This window comes from Muscardinus avellanarius (assembly GCF_963383645.1).
Source record: "Muscardinus avellanarius genome assembly, chromosome: 1".
Lineage (NCBI taxonomy): Eukaryota > Metazoa > Chordata > Mammalia > Rodentia > Gliridae > Muscardinus > Muscardinus avellanarius.
The window spans coordinates 190,348,229-190,361,422 of NC_137786.1; the positions used below are offsets into that span (position 1 = coordinate 190,348,229).

The following is a 13,194-nucleotide window of genomic DNA, read 5'->3' on the forward strand; positions in this document are numbered from 1 at the left end:
AGTTTGCTGCTGGATCTAGCCTGGACTCCCTGAGCCAGCTAGGGCCGGCGCCGGAGATGGAATTTCCATTAAGAATTAAGCAGGACAGCATTGAGAAGCCAGGCAGGAAGAGGAGAGGGAGCCGAGGGGGAGGATGCTTCAACTCTGAGCTGCCTTGGGTCGCTTAGTCCTGAATTGTCTTGAAGGAGGCCACTGCCAGCTTTGCTAGAGTCCTGAGGCCATGGCTCAGAAGGATGGGCAGGGAGAGGAGAGGTGCTCACAGGAGTCTTTGTAGGGAGATCTGGAGTTGCTGCAGCCAACACTGGAGCCATGAGGCGGCCCCCAGAGAACGAAGAGGCGGCCAGTGAGGGTCCAGGCGGCTGGGGCCTATGGGGAGTCCAGGCATCCAGGAGGCTGTGCTGTGCTGTAGGTACCTGGGAAGGGGTGTGTGTGTGTGTGTGTGTGTGTGTGTGTGCACGTGCATGTGTGCATGTGTTGGGTGAGGGGCATCAATGTTAAGTGCCTCAAGGGAACATATAACAAACCAAGTCATACTTCTCTGGCTGGCCCTGAAATCCCGTTATAGAATTAGGACTCAGAAGTAAAAGACCACTAAAACTTTTTGCTAACACTGATACTGTTGATGATAACTAAACCCCATTTTATTTCTGGTATATAAACTAAATATCTTAACTTTCCAGGTAATTTTACACACCAGACCTTATTTTATTATTTCCAAACCTTAAGAGCAGGCAAAGATGTTATTATAAATCATTGTATATGTGAGAAAATTGAAGCTCGGAGAGGTTACGTGACTTGTCCAAAAACACACAACTAGAAAGTAGTTCTAGATGCAGGATGCAAAACAAGGTCTCATTGAGGACAAAGTCCAGACCGTCTTTATCATATACCTGACCTATGGGCCTATGGGAAGTTCAGGCGTCCAGGAGGCTGTGCCATGCCTGGAAGGTGTGTGTGTGTGTGTGTGTGTGTGTGTGTGTGTGTGTGTGTGTGTATGTGTCGGGTGAGGGACATCAATGTCAAGTGCTTCAAGGGAACATATGAACTGAGAAAAGATTCTGCAAACTGCCCACCGAGGAAGGTGTGGCTCCAGTGTTACCAGGAGGCTGCCTGGAGGCCCAAAGCCTGGTCCCCGGGGCCCTGGAACTGCACTTGCTGAGGCAGGAGCTGAAGCCCCTTGCAGGCAACTGGAGAGGAGAATCAGGCTGTCTAGGATGGATGGAGCCTGGGGTCAAAGCTGGTTTGTGTGGGGAATGACTTGGTCACCTAAAGAGCCCTGGGCCCCCAGAGAGCTGAGCCAGGTGAATTCTTGTCAGGGGCTATGGTGTGTTCAGAGCTGGGGAGCAAGGGTTTCAGCCAAAGTGTGAGAAAATCAGCAGTCATAAATAGCATTAAGAAAAAAAGGCTGAAGTAGGACCTTGGAGTGGGCTCTGGGAGACAGAGACAGCCTGGATCTCCCTCTCCCTCTGTTTGAACACATAATATGAGCAAATTTACATAGTTTGCACATGATTAGGTTAGATGTCAGGAATAACTTCCCGCCAGTTAGAAGGTTTGAGCTTGGGAACAGGGCCCAAAGGAAGACAATGTCCTGTGATGGTTTCCCTGGGGTGCAGTTCACAGGCCGGGGCCTCCGTGGTGATCTCTGACAGTGGGGGTGGGGGGAAGGTTCTCCAGGCCCTGGGGCTCCATGCAGGGTGGAGGGGCTTGGGTGGGATGACTTCTGAGCTTCCTTTCAGTTTAAGCATCCAACATTCCTGAGCTTTTGGGTTGGAATCAGTATTCTCTACTTAGCCAATTTTCAGAGTGGGAGGGGTCGGCGTGACGTGCCCAAGGCATAAAGGAGTCTCTGCTGGCAGGCCTGTCATGTGGGGGTGACTTATGCGGGTAACTTAGCCTCCAAAGGGAAGCACCTGTGGTGAATAAACCAAGTCTTCTTCCAGGAGTTGGGGGCCTCCGGCCGCCCTCTGCGCAGACCTGTGAACTGCACCCAAACCCTTCCTTGTTTCGTTTTAGCTCCAAGGGAAACCATCGCAGCACATTCTCTTGCCCTCTCCAGATGTTGGCATGCGGGGCACATGTGGGCGCCCCGCCCTGACGGCTCCGCCGTGGCTGGGGTGACTGTCTGCCTGACTCGGCCGGCCCAGGGGTGAGCCCGGTCTCTAATTAGGCCTGACCGCGTCCCCATTCCAGCGCCCCCACAGATGACAGCGCGACGTTTCCACTGCCAGGAGCTCCGAAATAGCCCTCCGGCCCCACGGAGACTCGCAGGCAGCGGGCCTGACGCGGGACCTTGGCAGGGAGCAGGCTGCCCTGCCCGGCCTTGGGGCTCCGCAGCCGCCGGAGGCCGCGGGCGGGGGAGCGGGCGGGGCGGGGGCGGCGGGCGGCCCCTCGGGCTGGGCGGCCCCGCGGCCACTCTGCGCCCTGCGGCCCGGGAGCTCCAGCTGCGCGCTGCCACCGCCGGCCTGCGCCCCGTGCGCTCAGTAAGTAAGCCGACCCTGCGACTCCGCTGGATCCAGGGCTGGCTCTGCCTGGCTCGTGGGGGGACAGAGCAGGTTTGTGACTGTTTGGATAGTGCGTGTAAGTGTGTCGCTGACAGCACTCCTGAGTGGGAGCAGGAGCCCGCCGGAGGGTGTGTGTCTGGCCCAGGACATTAGCGTGTGCCCCAGGGCGTGAGTGTGGGTGGATGAGTGTGTCGGTGCATGTGGTGGGCCGGGTGAAGGTGCGTCTGTCTGTGTGGCACCTGCCATGCTGGGTGGACGGTGTCTGTACCCGTGGGAGTGCACTGGTGTGGGGCACGGTGTTTCTCAAGTGGGCTGTGATGACAGCGAGTCCGAAAAAGCAGAAGCTGGGGGCAAGGAGCGACCTGGGAACTCACTCTTTCTAGGGTGACCTGACTTGTCCCCAGCTGGGGTGTCCTGTCTGTGGGTCAGGCAGCTTTAGTTTCTCAGTGCTGTGAGCAGAACAGGTGGTCCGTCGCTCAGCCAACACTGGAGAGATGACCCCACTTGAGAAACAGCTCTGGGACTCCACTTTCACACCAGGAGAGGAGGCAGGGGATGGGAGAGTCCACCCACATGGCACCTGCTCACAAGGCACACACACATTCCTGCCCACCAAAGCCTGTCCTGCACACACTTTCCCCCGTGTGAACACTGGGCATGCAAAGACACATGTGTGTTCAACATGTGAGTCCATGTATGCTTCACATGTTGTCCACACTGTAAAGTGCATACGCAAAAACACATGCCCCAGATTTGGTCTTAACCTCAGTCTTTACTACCCCCCCCCAAACCTACCCCCGTGAGACTCCTGTAACCTAGAGATGGTACCTCTAATGGAGGGTCCAAAAAACTGGCCTCAGGAGGGAGTATCAGCAGTGACGGGCTTTGTCTGGTGATGTGATGTCTTTGGGGTGCCTCATTTACCCTGGACTGAGGCTGCCCATGAGGCTCAGGTAGAGCATCCTTGGCCCTTAAGCTCTGGGGCTCAAAGCTTCATTTACCTTCTTAGAGGTGAAAAGTCCAATCTCCCAAAGCAAGCTGGGTGGGCTAGGATTGGAGGCTGACCTCAGCATCTGGAATTTGTGCCAGGCTCTTGTTTATGCCCTGGGTCCTTCCTGCTGTGGACAAGCGGTGAGCCTTGGGGCTGGGGCAGGGCCATCTTTGGACTGAGAGGAACAGTGAGTCACGCTTCTGTTCTTTGCTTTCAGTCTGTCCTGCTGGAGTCTCCCAGTGCAGGTGGAGGCTCAGCCTCTGCTCTGCCCTCTCCCCTCATCCAGGGTCATCTCTCCTCTTGATAGAATCTTCTCCATGTCCTCCTTCCCCTGAAAGCCACTAGGGACACTGTAACCAATGCTTAGAAAAGTAGTGCCCTCAAACACCAGCTGCTGGTGGTTATCATTACTGTTGTTATTGTTTTATTTGTCTTCTAGTTCTCTTCCATCTTGGCCATTCTTTTCTGGCCATGTTTCTGTGAGGTGCCCACTGGAAAGTTGGGAAGACTTCCTTTTAGTGTTTGCGATTAGGCCTAAGGGGTGCCCATCCCATAACATTCAGGGGGGCCAGTCAGGTTCAGTTATCTCCTGAGAGGGTTGCTAGGATCCACCCTCCCCTTGATCTCACCCTGGACGTTGATCCTGATCCCTGGGACGGTTAAATTGGGGCAGGCTGTGGTCAGTCTAGCAGGATTACTGTGGAGCAAAGCTGGTGAGGCAAGGCAGGGTTTCCCTTCTCACTCTGGCTGCTAGGAAACTCTTAGTTCATCACATTCTAGTAACACAGTTACTAAAATGGAGTTACTAGGTAAATAACATTCTAGTAAATAAAATGTTAGTTGGAGTCAGGGCTTTGACTCTTAATTTTTACTTTAACAACTTTATAGACTATACATCTTTAACTACAAACTCCATATTCTTTGTAGCAGGAGACCAGGATAAATACATGAACAACCAGCAATTTAACATTTTATTGGTCTCTGAGAAGAGGAACCACATTGTATAGATTTTTTTTGAGACATTCTCAATTTAAAATATACGATCTATTTAAACCATATGTCTCAATCGTGGCTTCTGTATGCTTGACTCTGATTCGTGACCGCGTCTCGGGGCTTTTCTTCCTAGTGGCTCTGGGAGATAATGCCCATCTCTGTGCTATTTCAGACAATTGCGATTGTTGAGAATGAATCAGGCCATTGATCAACGCCCCCTGCTTTGAGTGCTTGGGCTGCCAGCTCCTCTCTGTCTCAAAAGCTCAAGTGTCTGGGTGCCCGGAGGAGTTTGACCCTTGCTCTAAACCTGGCCCTGGCCCCACGGCTACCCCTTCCTTACGTGGCCCTGCCCAGCCCAGGGTTCTGCTGGGAGGTTTGTGTCTCTTGGATCTGGGCCCCATCTACCCTGGCAGGGACCACATCATCTCTGATTGGGGCCTCATAGAACCAGAGGTTGGGGTAAGGAGTCTGGAGTATGTAGGGGCACATGAGAGCCTAGTTTGATCTCTCCAGTGGACCACAAGCCAGTGCTCTCTTTTTGTTTTCTCTTAAGGGGTCTCAAGTCTGCCTAATGGCAGAAAGTCATCTCTTATCTGCAAAGTGTGGAACCATACTGCAAATTGCATAAACTTTGACTATTCATTCCATATGATTACTTTACCCTGCCCAGAGCCATTAATGGTTGGAAGGGTGAATTCAAGAGGGCAAGTCTTAGCACCAAAGAATGAAGAGAGCATCCCTCAGGGTGGGATTTCGGGCACTGCATTGGTGCCTGCCTCCCAGCACATGCCAAGTCAGCCCCAGCTGGTGTCCGTTGCCTGTGTTCAAGACCAGTCCTCCCAAAAGCATTTGGCCATGAAATGGGAAAGAGGAAAGGTGTTGTGAGTCCTGCCTCTTGTGTGGTGGGGCTTGGTATAAACGAAGGGTTCATTCTTTCACAAACTAATGGTTCATCAGAAAGGTAAGTCTAGGATGTGATTGCATCTCTCCTGAAGATTCACACAGCTCGTCTTCTGGTTGTTTCCTCAACTTTAAATTCAGCCAGGTGACAAAGATTTGCAGTGGAGCAAGAGTGCACCACGTGGGGCATCAGAACTTAAGTGAGGGAATCTCTTACGCTGGAGCGATCTCTGTCCCGGGAATCCAGCATCCAGCGATGCAGCCGGCTCAGCCTCCCCTCCCCCCCGGCTCCAGGATCCCCTCAGTGCCAAGCTGAGGGGGATCCTTTGAGTCCTGGATCCTTTGAGGACGTCTCCTGGCAGACCAGACTTTGTGCGGCATGATCCGGTGTCCATAGGCGTCAGCAGTTTGGCTGGGTAATTGTGTAGCGTGCTCACTTTTCTCCTGGAAAAACGGAGGTTTTGTCTTACAAACCAAATATCCTGGTTTGGAAACCATGTGAAGCATGGCCTGTGGCCTAAGTGTACGAGCTGCCTAGTGGGCCAGTGTGTTGTGCTGCCTTAAAAGGTGCTGTGCTGGGGCCTAACATTGCAGTCAGGCCCTCTCACTTCTGATGGAAGGTCAGGCAGGCAGCACATACTGGCATTGCACAGGGGAAAGGCAGCCAGAAAAGCTGGCTTGGAGTTTCAGCTTACTCATCTTTAAAATGGGTTTGCTTGTAATATAATTGTGATATTAGAACTAGGAAATTTATTTGAGGCATAGCTTCTGATGTAAAATAGGCAAACCATGAAAGGGAATATCCTCCCTTCTGGCCCCATCCATCATTTGAGAACAGCATGGGTTGACTGGCAAGTGATGTGGATTTCTTATTTTCTGCAGTAGCTCTGCCTCTAGGGATGCTGTGTTACCTTGGGTTACGTCACATCCCTTCCCTGGGTCTCTCTGTGTGTAAACAGGGAAGAACTCACTTCCCTTGCTCTTCCATATTTTTTGAGCATACTGAAAGACACTGAAGTCAGAGGCTCCCTTGAAAGACCGAGAAAGTTCAGTTAGTGCTGATGTCCTCCTGCTCCCAGTTTTCACTGAGATCATTTCCTTTGTCAAGACCCAGACGAGCGACAGAGGGGCAGGGAGTATCCCAGTCCTCAAGCTGCAGTCAGATCATGTGCAAGACAGACTTGTAAACAGACAAGGGCATGTCTGTGGGCTTGATCAAACCAGGTCCTGGAGGCACTGGTGTCTCTAGGAGGAAGTGTCACCTCCAACTGCGGTACACAGAGGCTTCCCAGAGGTGAAAGGACCATGTGCTGGATCTGGGAAGCTGCCAGGAAGTTAAAGGAGGGTACACCAGGCAGAAAGAGGAGAGAGAGAGGGAGAGAGGGAGAGGGGGAGAGAGGGAGAGAGGGAGAGGGAGAGAGAGAGAGAGAGAGAGAGAGAGAGAGAGAGAGAGAGAGAGAGAGAGAATGTGCTAAGGCAAGAAGCTTTGCTGAGTGTGAGAGGCAATTATGACCAAAGTGATTATTATGTCGATCATTCCTCAATTTGGGTTTGTCTGGTGGTTCTGCATAATCCAAGCTATGCATTTGGGGCAGGAAAATGTGTCCTCTGCAGCCTATCTGTCAGCAGGCTATGACGTGGGGACTGGCCACTGCCGGCGACGGAGGCACTCATCACTGGCTTAGTTAACTCTACCAGATTCTCCACAGTAAAATTACCTTTTTTTCCCTTGGTAATTAATAAGTAATTTGTGGAGAGATGCTTTGAGACTAGGTGGGTATCTTGTTTCTTGGCAAGTTTATACCCACCAGTTTTATCACCACTGATAATTTTGAATTCATCATTTCTTCTGTATTTGTTGGCACTTTACTGTAAGAAAGATAATTTCCTCCCTCTCTTTCTCCTTCCTTCCTTCGCCCTTTTCTTTTTTTCTTCTCACTAGGATATTTCATATTCTTAATTTATTCAATGAGTTACAATATTTATTATTTATTTATTTATTTATTTATTTATTTATTTATTTAGTGCTACTGGGAATGGATCCAGAGGCATACACCTGCAAACTACAACCCTAGACCTTAAAAAAAAATTGTTTATTTATTTGCCTATTTGTAGTACTGGGGATTGAACTCTGGGGCATTTTATCTCCAAGCTATCCCATTACTTACTTTATTTTTGTTTTGAAACAGAGTCTCACCAAGTTTCTGAGGCTGTCCTTGAACCTGTGATCTTCCTGTCTCAGCCTCCCAAGTACTGGGATCACAGACATGTTCTGCCACACACAGATTACTTTTTGTTTTTTTGGAAATAGGGTCTTTCTAGGTTGCCAAGAGTCTTGCTAAATTGCTGAGACTGGTCTCAAACCTGCGATCTTCCCATCTCAGCCTCCCAAGTATTGGGATTGCAGGCATGTGCCACCACACCCGGCTTACTGTATTTCGTTTTGATGTTTGCATTGTCCCAGATTCAAACAGTAGGAAGCTGTGCAAGAAGGCTTGTGTTTATTTTTACTCGCCCCATGATTTTATGAGTACTTCCTTACTGTCTGCAATGGCAAGAAGTTACAGGCTCATTTTGTTCTCTTCTTTCTCCAGCCCAGGGATTCCCTATTTGGTCAGCAATTCCTGGATCATTTTTCCAAAGAATGGTATTTAGAAGCAAGATCCAGACACCACATATGTTCCTTGTTATTGGTGTGTCATTGCTTCTGTGCCCCTTTAGCAGGTCTAGGACATACATGTCTATTTATTTCTGTAATAAATACATCCAATATGTTGCTAGGTGTTGCTAGAAGAAAACAACCTCAAGAGCCTGCGGCAGAGAGCAGTAGGGTAGAGGTATGTTACAATGGATGGTCAGCAAAAGACTCTTTCAAGAGGTGTTATTTACAAAGACGTAGAGTGTGAGGTAGATGGATTTAAAGAAGAGAGAGAGCCTAGAGAATGTTTTAATTACTTGCACAATAATTACAAGGACCTGTCCAAACTGAGTCAGAATGGATAAAAGGCAGTCAATAGGGCACAGTGACTGACTGGTACAGAAGACAAAGGAGCTGGAGTCACGGGGCCTCCCAGGTTGATGCCTGGAAGGCCTGCAAAACTCAACATATCCAAAACAGATTTTCTAGCTTTCTTCCCTTGCACTTGCCTTAAGCCTGATCTCATCAGCATTTAAGATCTCACTGGCTCCTTCTGCTCTGCAGATGTTCAAGTCAGAGATCCAGCCAGCATCCTCAACACCACCGTCTCGCCAACCCAGATCCAGCCCTTCTCCATGCCCGTTGATGTTTGGATGTATCTTTCCAATTCATCACTTTCCTCCATCTCCACCAGCATCACCTGCTATCGTCAGATATAGACTGTCCCCTGAAGAGCTTAGGGTTGCTATAGTTAAGCCAAGAGGGTTGCAGTTCCATCAGTAGATAAATCCTGGATGTATCCAGGTGGTAAACAAGGCCGGTGGGCTGTGGCTGGAGAAGGCAGGATCCTGGGGGTGCGACCGTGGGGACTGTGCTTGTTTCTTTGACTCCCTTTGCTTGCTCGCCATCTTGCTTCCGGCCTCTACAATGTGAGATCAGAGCTTTGTGCTCTTTAATCCCAGTGCTTGAGAGAATGAGACAGGAGGATTACAGGTTTGAGGCCAGCCACAGCAACTTAGCAAGACCCTCTGCAACTATTTGAAAATAAAAAGTGAAAAGGGCTGGGGATGAGGATGTAGCTTGGATGTAGAATGCCCCTGTGTTCAATCCCCAGTACCATAAAAAAAGAAGAAAACAAAAGCCTCAGTGCCTTCCCCTTGATCTTTGATAAAGATCAAAGTGTTAGTAAGTTCTACAAGGTTGGCCGTGCTTGTCTAAGCCTGCCATCTTGTCTTCCCACACAGTACTCCTCTTGCTGCCTCCTCTCCGTCCCAGTCCCTCAGGCTTGTTAGGTCCCTCTTGCAACTAACCTGTGCATTAGCGGCAGCTCCCCTACTTAGAACGCTTCTCTGTTCTTCACCTACCATATTCCTACTTATCTCTCTCAGTTCAGTTCTCAGCTCCATAGGCACTTCCATGACTCCATGACAAAGTCAGATCCCATTTTATGAAACCTCAAAACACTTCTCCTACAAAGAGGAGTTGCAACTTTCTAGATGTTTATGTAAAAATTAATACTTATCTTTTTTGTTTGATTAGAGTTCAGTGAGGGCTGGGAACCATGTATTGGTGATGCAGAAATGTCAAAAGGCAAAATAATTGAATCACGGCTCTAACCTCATTGGTGGATAAGTCCACTGATGTATTAGTAGTTTGAATGGGTTTACTGGGTCGCAATTTATGTGAAGGGAGGGAGGTTATGGGGAAGAGGGCACCACCTTGGGGATTGTATCTTTTCTTGGTCTCTTCCTCTCATCTTTTTGCTTTTTGCCACCATGAGTTGGGCAGCTGTTTCTCCCCCACACCTTGTTGCCATGATATTTCTGCCTTAGAGCCAACTGACTATGGACTGAATCTCTGAAACTACAAGCCAAATAAATCTTTTCTCATCTAAATTGCTCTTGTCAGGTTTTCTGGTCACAGCTATAAAAATAAAATCTAACTAATATAGACCACGTCTGGTTTTGCTCATTACTGTAGCCTAGCAGGAATCACAATACTGACACGTGCCACAAATATATGTGAATGCATGAATGAAGTGTTATCAGCTAAGCAACTAGATGTATGATGGTACCATTTAGCAATATAAAAATTTAAGACAGAAGTAGATTTGAAGATGAAGATAGTAATTCATTTTGGGACATGTTCCATTTGAAGTACGTTAGCCACTTGCCTGTTACTCAAAGATTCTACCATCTTCTGGGCAAATAAGGTAGACTTCAAGATCTTTTGGGAGGTCACGATCTAATTCCTGGATGAGTCTAAGGAGCTCCCTAGCGTGGGCAGCTAATCTCAGAGCATCCCTGGGCTGTGGCTTCTCCACTTACCCATCTCTGGTTCGTAAAGCATGAGGTAGATCTGAAAGGCTTCCCAGTGGTCCTGACTTGGCTCCTTAGCTGCTTGTGTGAAAGCTCTTTACACACTCCTCTTAGAGCTCTTTGGAGCTTAATAGTTACTTTCAAGTTCACATGGGCCAGAAACTGCCAACCTCCCCCAAAAGAGAATCCAGAGCCAATCTTGCCCAGCCTTACAAACCGTCCTTGCAAAGATGTCACGGCACGGGGACAGGCCAGCCCTTTCAGCCAGCCCCACCGCCACTCACCAGTGCTGCGCTCCTCACTCACTCGCCCTTTCAAGGCTTTGTGTCATTTCTTTCAGTCACTGACCCGCCCGCCCATCTGTCACCACTTATCCATTCATGAACAAAGCCTTAAGTTGGATTTTTAAGGAGGGCTAAGGCAGATGAGTCCCCCTCGGTGTCCTTTCTTCCATCCCTCTTTCCTCTGGTCCTCACAGCCCAGAAACTCAGGTAAGGACACCTTCAGCGGGGGCGGGGGGGATGCTTGCTGTTCTGTGTGCGCCAGGCTGTGTGTGACTGCAGGGGATCAGCAGGAAAGGTGGCTGGCCAGAGCTGCCACACCGCTGACCCCTCTTATCCCGCTCTCTGCTTTCCTGGCTTCCACATGCCAAGAGCTTAAGGGTTTGGCATCTTGATGAGAGGAACCTGAGGTGGTGGCTGGGCCGGAGGCTCAGGCCTGATGGGGAAACGGCTCCCTGTGCGCCGTGCTGTGGAAAAGAGGTTGCTTTTGTTTTCCCTTTCATTTTCTACCACAATTGAACTTTAACCCCATGAAATTTGCAGAGATGCTGGTGGGGGGAGTGGGGAGAAGGATTTTCAAATGTGACATTTAGAAACCAGGCGGTGGACTAATCCTGGCCCCACCACTGAGCTGCCCTTCCAGTTCTCTGGGGGCTGTCACTTACAAAGAGCTCCCCAGAGCGCGTGCAGTCCATCTGCTGCAGTGGCAGACAGGGCTGGGACCCACCAGACGCAGGACAATGGCAGCTGCATCAGATAAGAGCATCTTGGAAAAATACCCGAAGGTACCAAAGGTCTAAGTTACAGACCCATTCACTCATTCCCTCACTCACAGAGGTGCTCGACAAGAATCTGCTCAGCACCTATGGGTCATGTCTCATCCTTGGCACTGGGGATACAGAAGGGAGAAAAACACAAACTTCATGTCCTTGAAGGATTTGCCTTTTGGTTTGGGAAGACTGGATAGTAAACAGGGCCATTTACAGTAGGCAAATGGTGCTGAGTGCCATGGAAAAATATATAGAACAGTAAGTGGGCTCCAGAGTGGGAGGTGTATGTGTTTTTATAGGACTCTCTCAGATGAGCAGACATTTAATCAGAGGCCAGAAGGCAGTGGAGGTGTAAGCTATGTGCTTTTGGGGGAGGGGGAGGAGCAGTCACATAGAGAAGAGGAGGAGCAAAGGCTCTGGGGCAAGTTTGAGGTGGAGCCTGAGGGCCAGTGAGGCTGGAGTGAAGGGGCAGATGAGGCACCAGCAGAGGTGGAGGTCAAGGCTACAATGGTGGCCAGATCGTGAAATTTCTTGTACGTTATTTGAAGACCTTTGGTTTCAAGTCTGAGTGATGAGGGTGGATATTGGACAGTTTAGAGAAGAAGAAGGATGTGATCTGGCTGCTATGAACATAAATTGCTGGAGGGAGGGAGAAGGAGGAAGAGAGGAATTAAGGAGACTATTTAGTAAATTAGGGACAGGAGGTGGTGGTGTGGACCCAGGTCCACTTATTCACTCATGTCCCATTCCTTTCAAAGGCCTATGTGAGGCCCTTTGTCACTGGCCATTCCTTCCTGCTTCCTCCAGCAATCTGTCCAGCTCTCTCCATTGCTGATAACAGGTCCTCACCTGCTACCTGTGCAGTACTGTGTTGGATGCTGGCTGATGCGGGCATACTCTTGTGGGACTTTGGTCCTAGCATGGAGACAAGATGCATCCACAGGTCACAGTCAGTGATGAACCAAGCAGGCCCTGTCAGTATTCAAGGAATCCTATGATGAGGGGTCAGAGGAAGCTTCTAGGTGGAGCTTCTGGTTCTTTTCTTTTTATCATTATCATTTTTTATTATTTTATTGATAGTGATACATTTATATATGCACATACCATTCTGTTTTCTTCTCCAAACCTTCCCTTTCTCTTCCTTCCTCCTTTCCCCAGACCCCTTCCATGATTCCACTTGTGCTAAGAAGAGGTAGGGTGGGCTGGGACCAGGGACCAGAGATCTAGGAAGAGGCAGAGGAGCTCAGGCCTGAGGGAGACATACCAGGTTTTCAAGAGGGTTTTAGGATTAGAATGAAGCTTTAAGAGGCTGAAACTGACATCAGCATGAGGGGGGACAAGCTGGGGTCTGGGAGCCAGCAAGACTGTGGCCTTGTGCCAGCCTTCTTGGATTTTTGCCCAGCAGGGATCCTGTTGGGGTGGCCCCCAGATGCACAGTAGCCAGGGCTGCAATGACGTGGAGGTCCCGATGGCGACCTCCAGCAGAAGAAGTGAGTGGCTGTCACTGGGACAAACCCCAGATGTCTCCTGTAACTAGAAACTACCTTTGAGCCAAGAACACAGAGCAGCCTGGGTAATGGGCAGAGCAACCTGGAGAGTTTGGGTCTGGCCTTGGTCATGACTCTTGAGGCTTTCGAGATGGGGGAATCATTGGATTGTAGGGACATTAGATGCAGAGAGGGAGCCCGTCTAGTCCAGCCCTATCTTCTTATAGATGGAAAATTGGAGGCTCGGATAAAGGACATAAGTTGTCCAAGGCCATATAGAGCACTCATGGCAGAAAAAGATCAAGCACCTCA

General features: G+C 49.6%; 1 protein-coding gene across 1 annotated transcript in view; it reads left to right on the forward strand.

Annotated features, from left to right (window-relative positions):
• Nucleotides 1–309: 309 nt before the first annotated feature.
• Nucleotides 310–13,194, forward strand: part of INSC (INSC spindle orientation adaptor protein) — a gene marked incomplete at both ends in the record, with an annotated part of 133,518 nt that continues 120,633 nt past the window's right edge. Inside the window, one exon of the mRNA XM_080712163.1 lies at nt 310–405. Within this exon, the coding sequence (XP_080568289.1) occupies nt 310–405 (96 nt within the window). The remainder of the gene's footprint in view (nt 406–13,194) is intronic.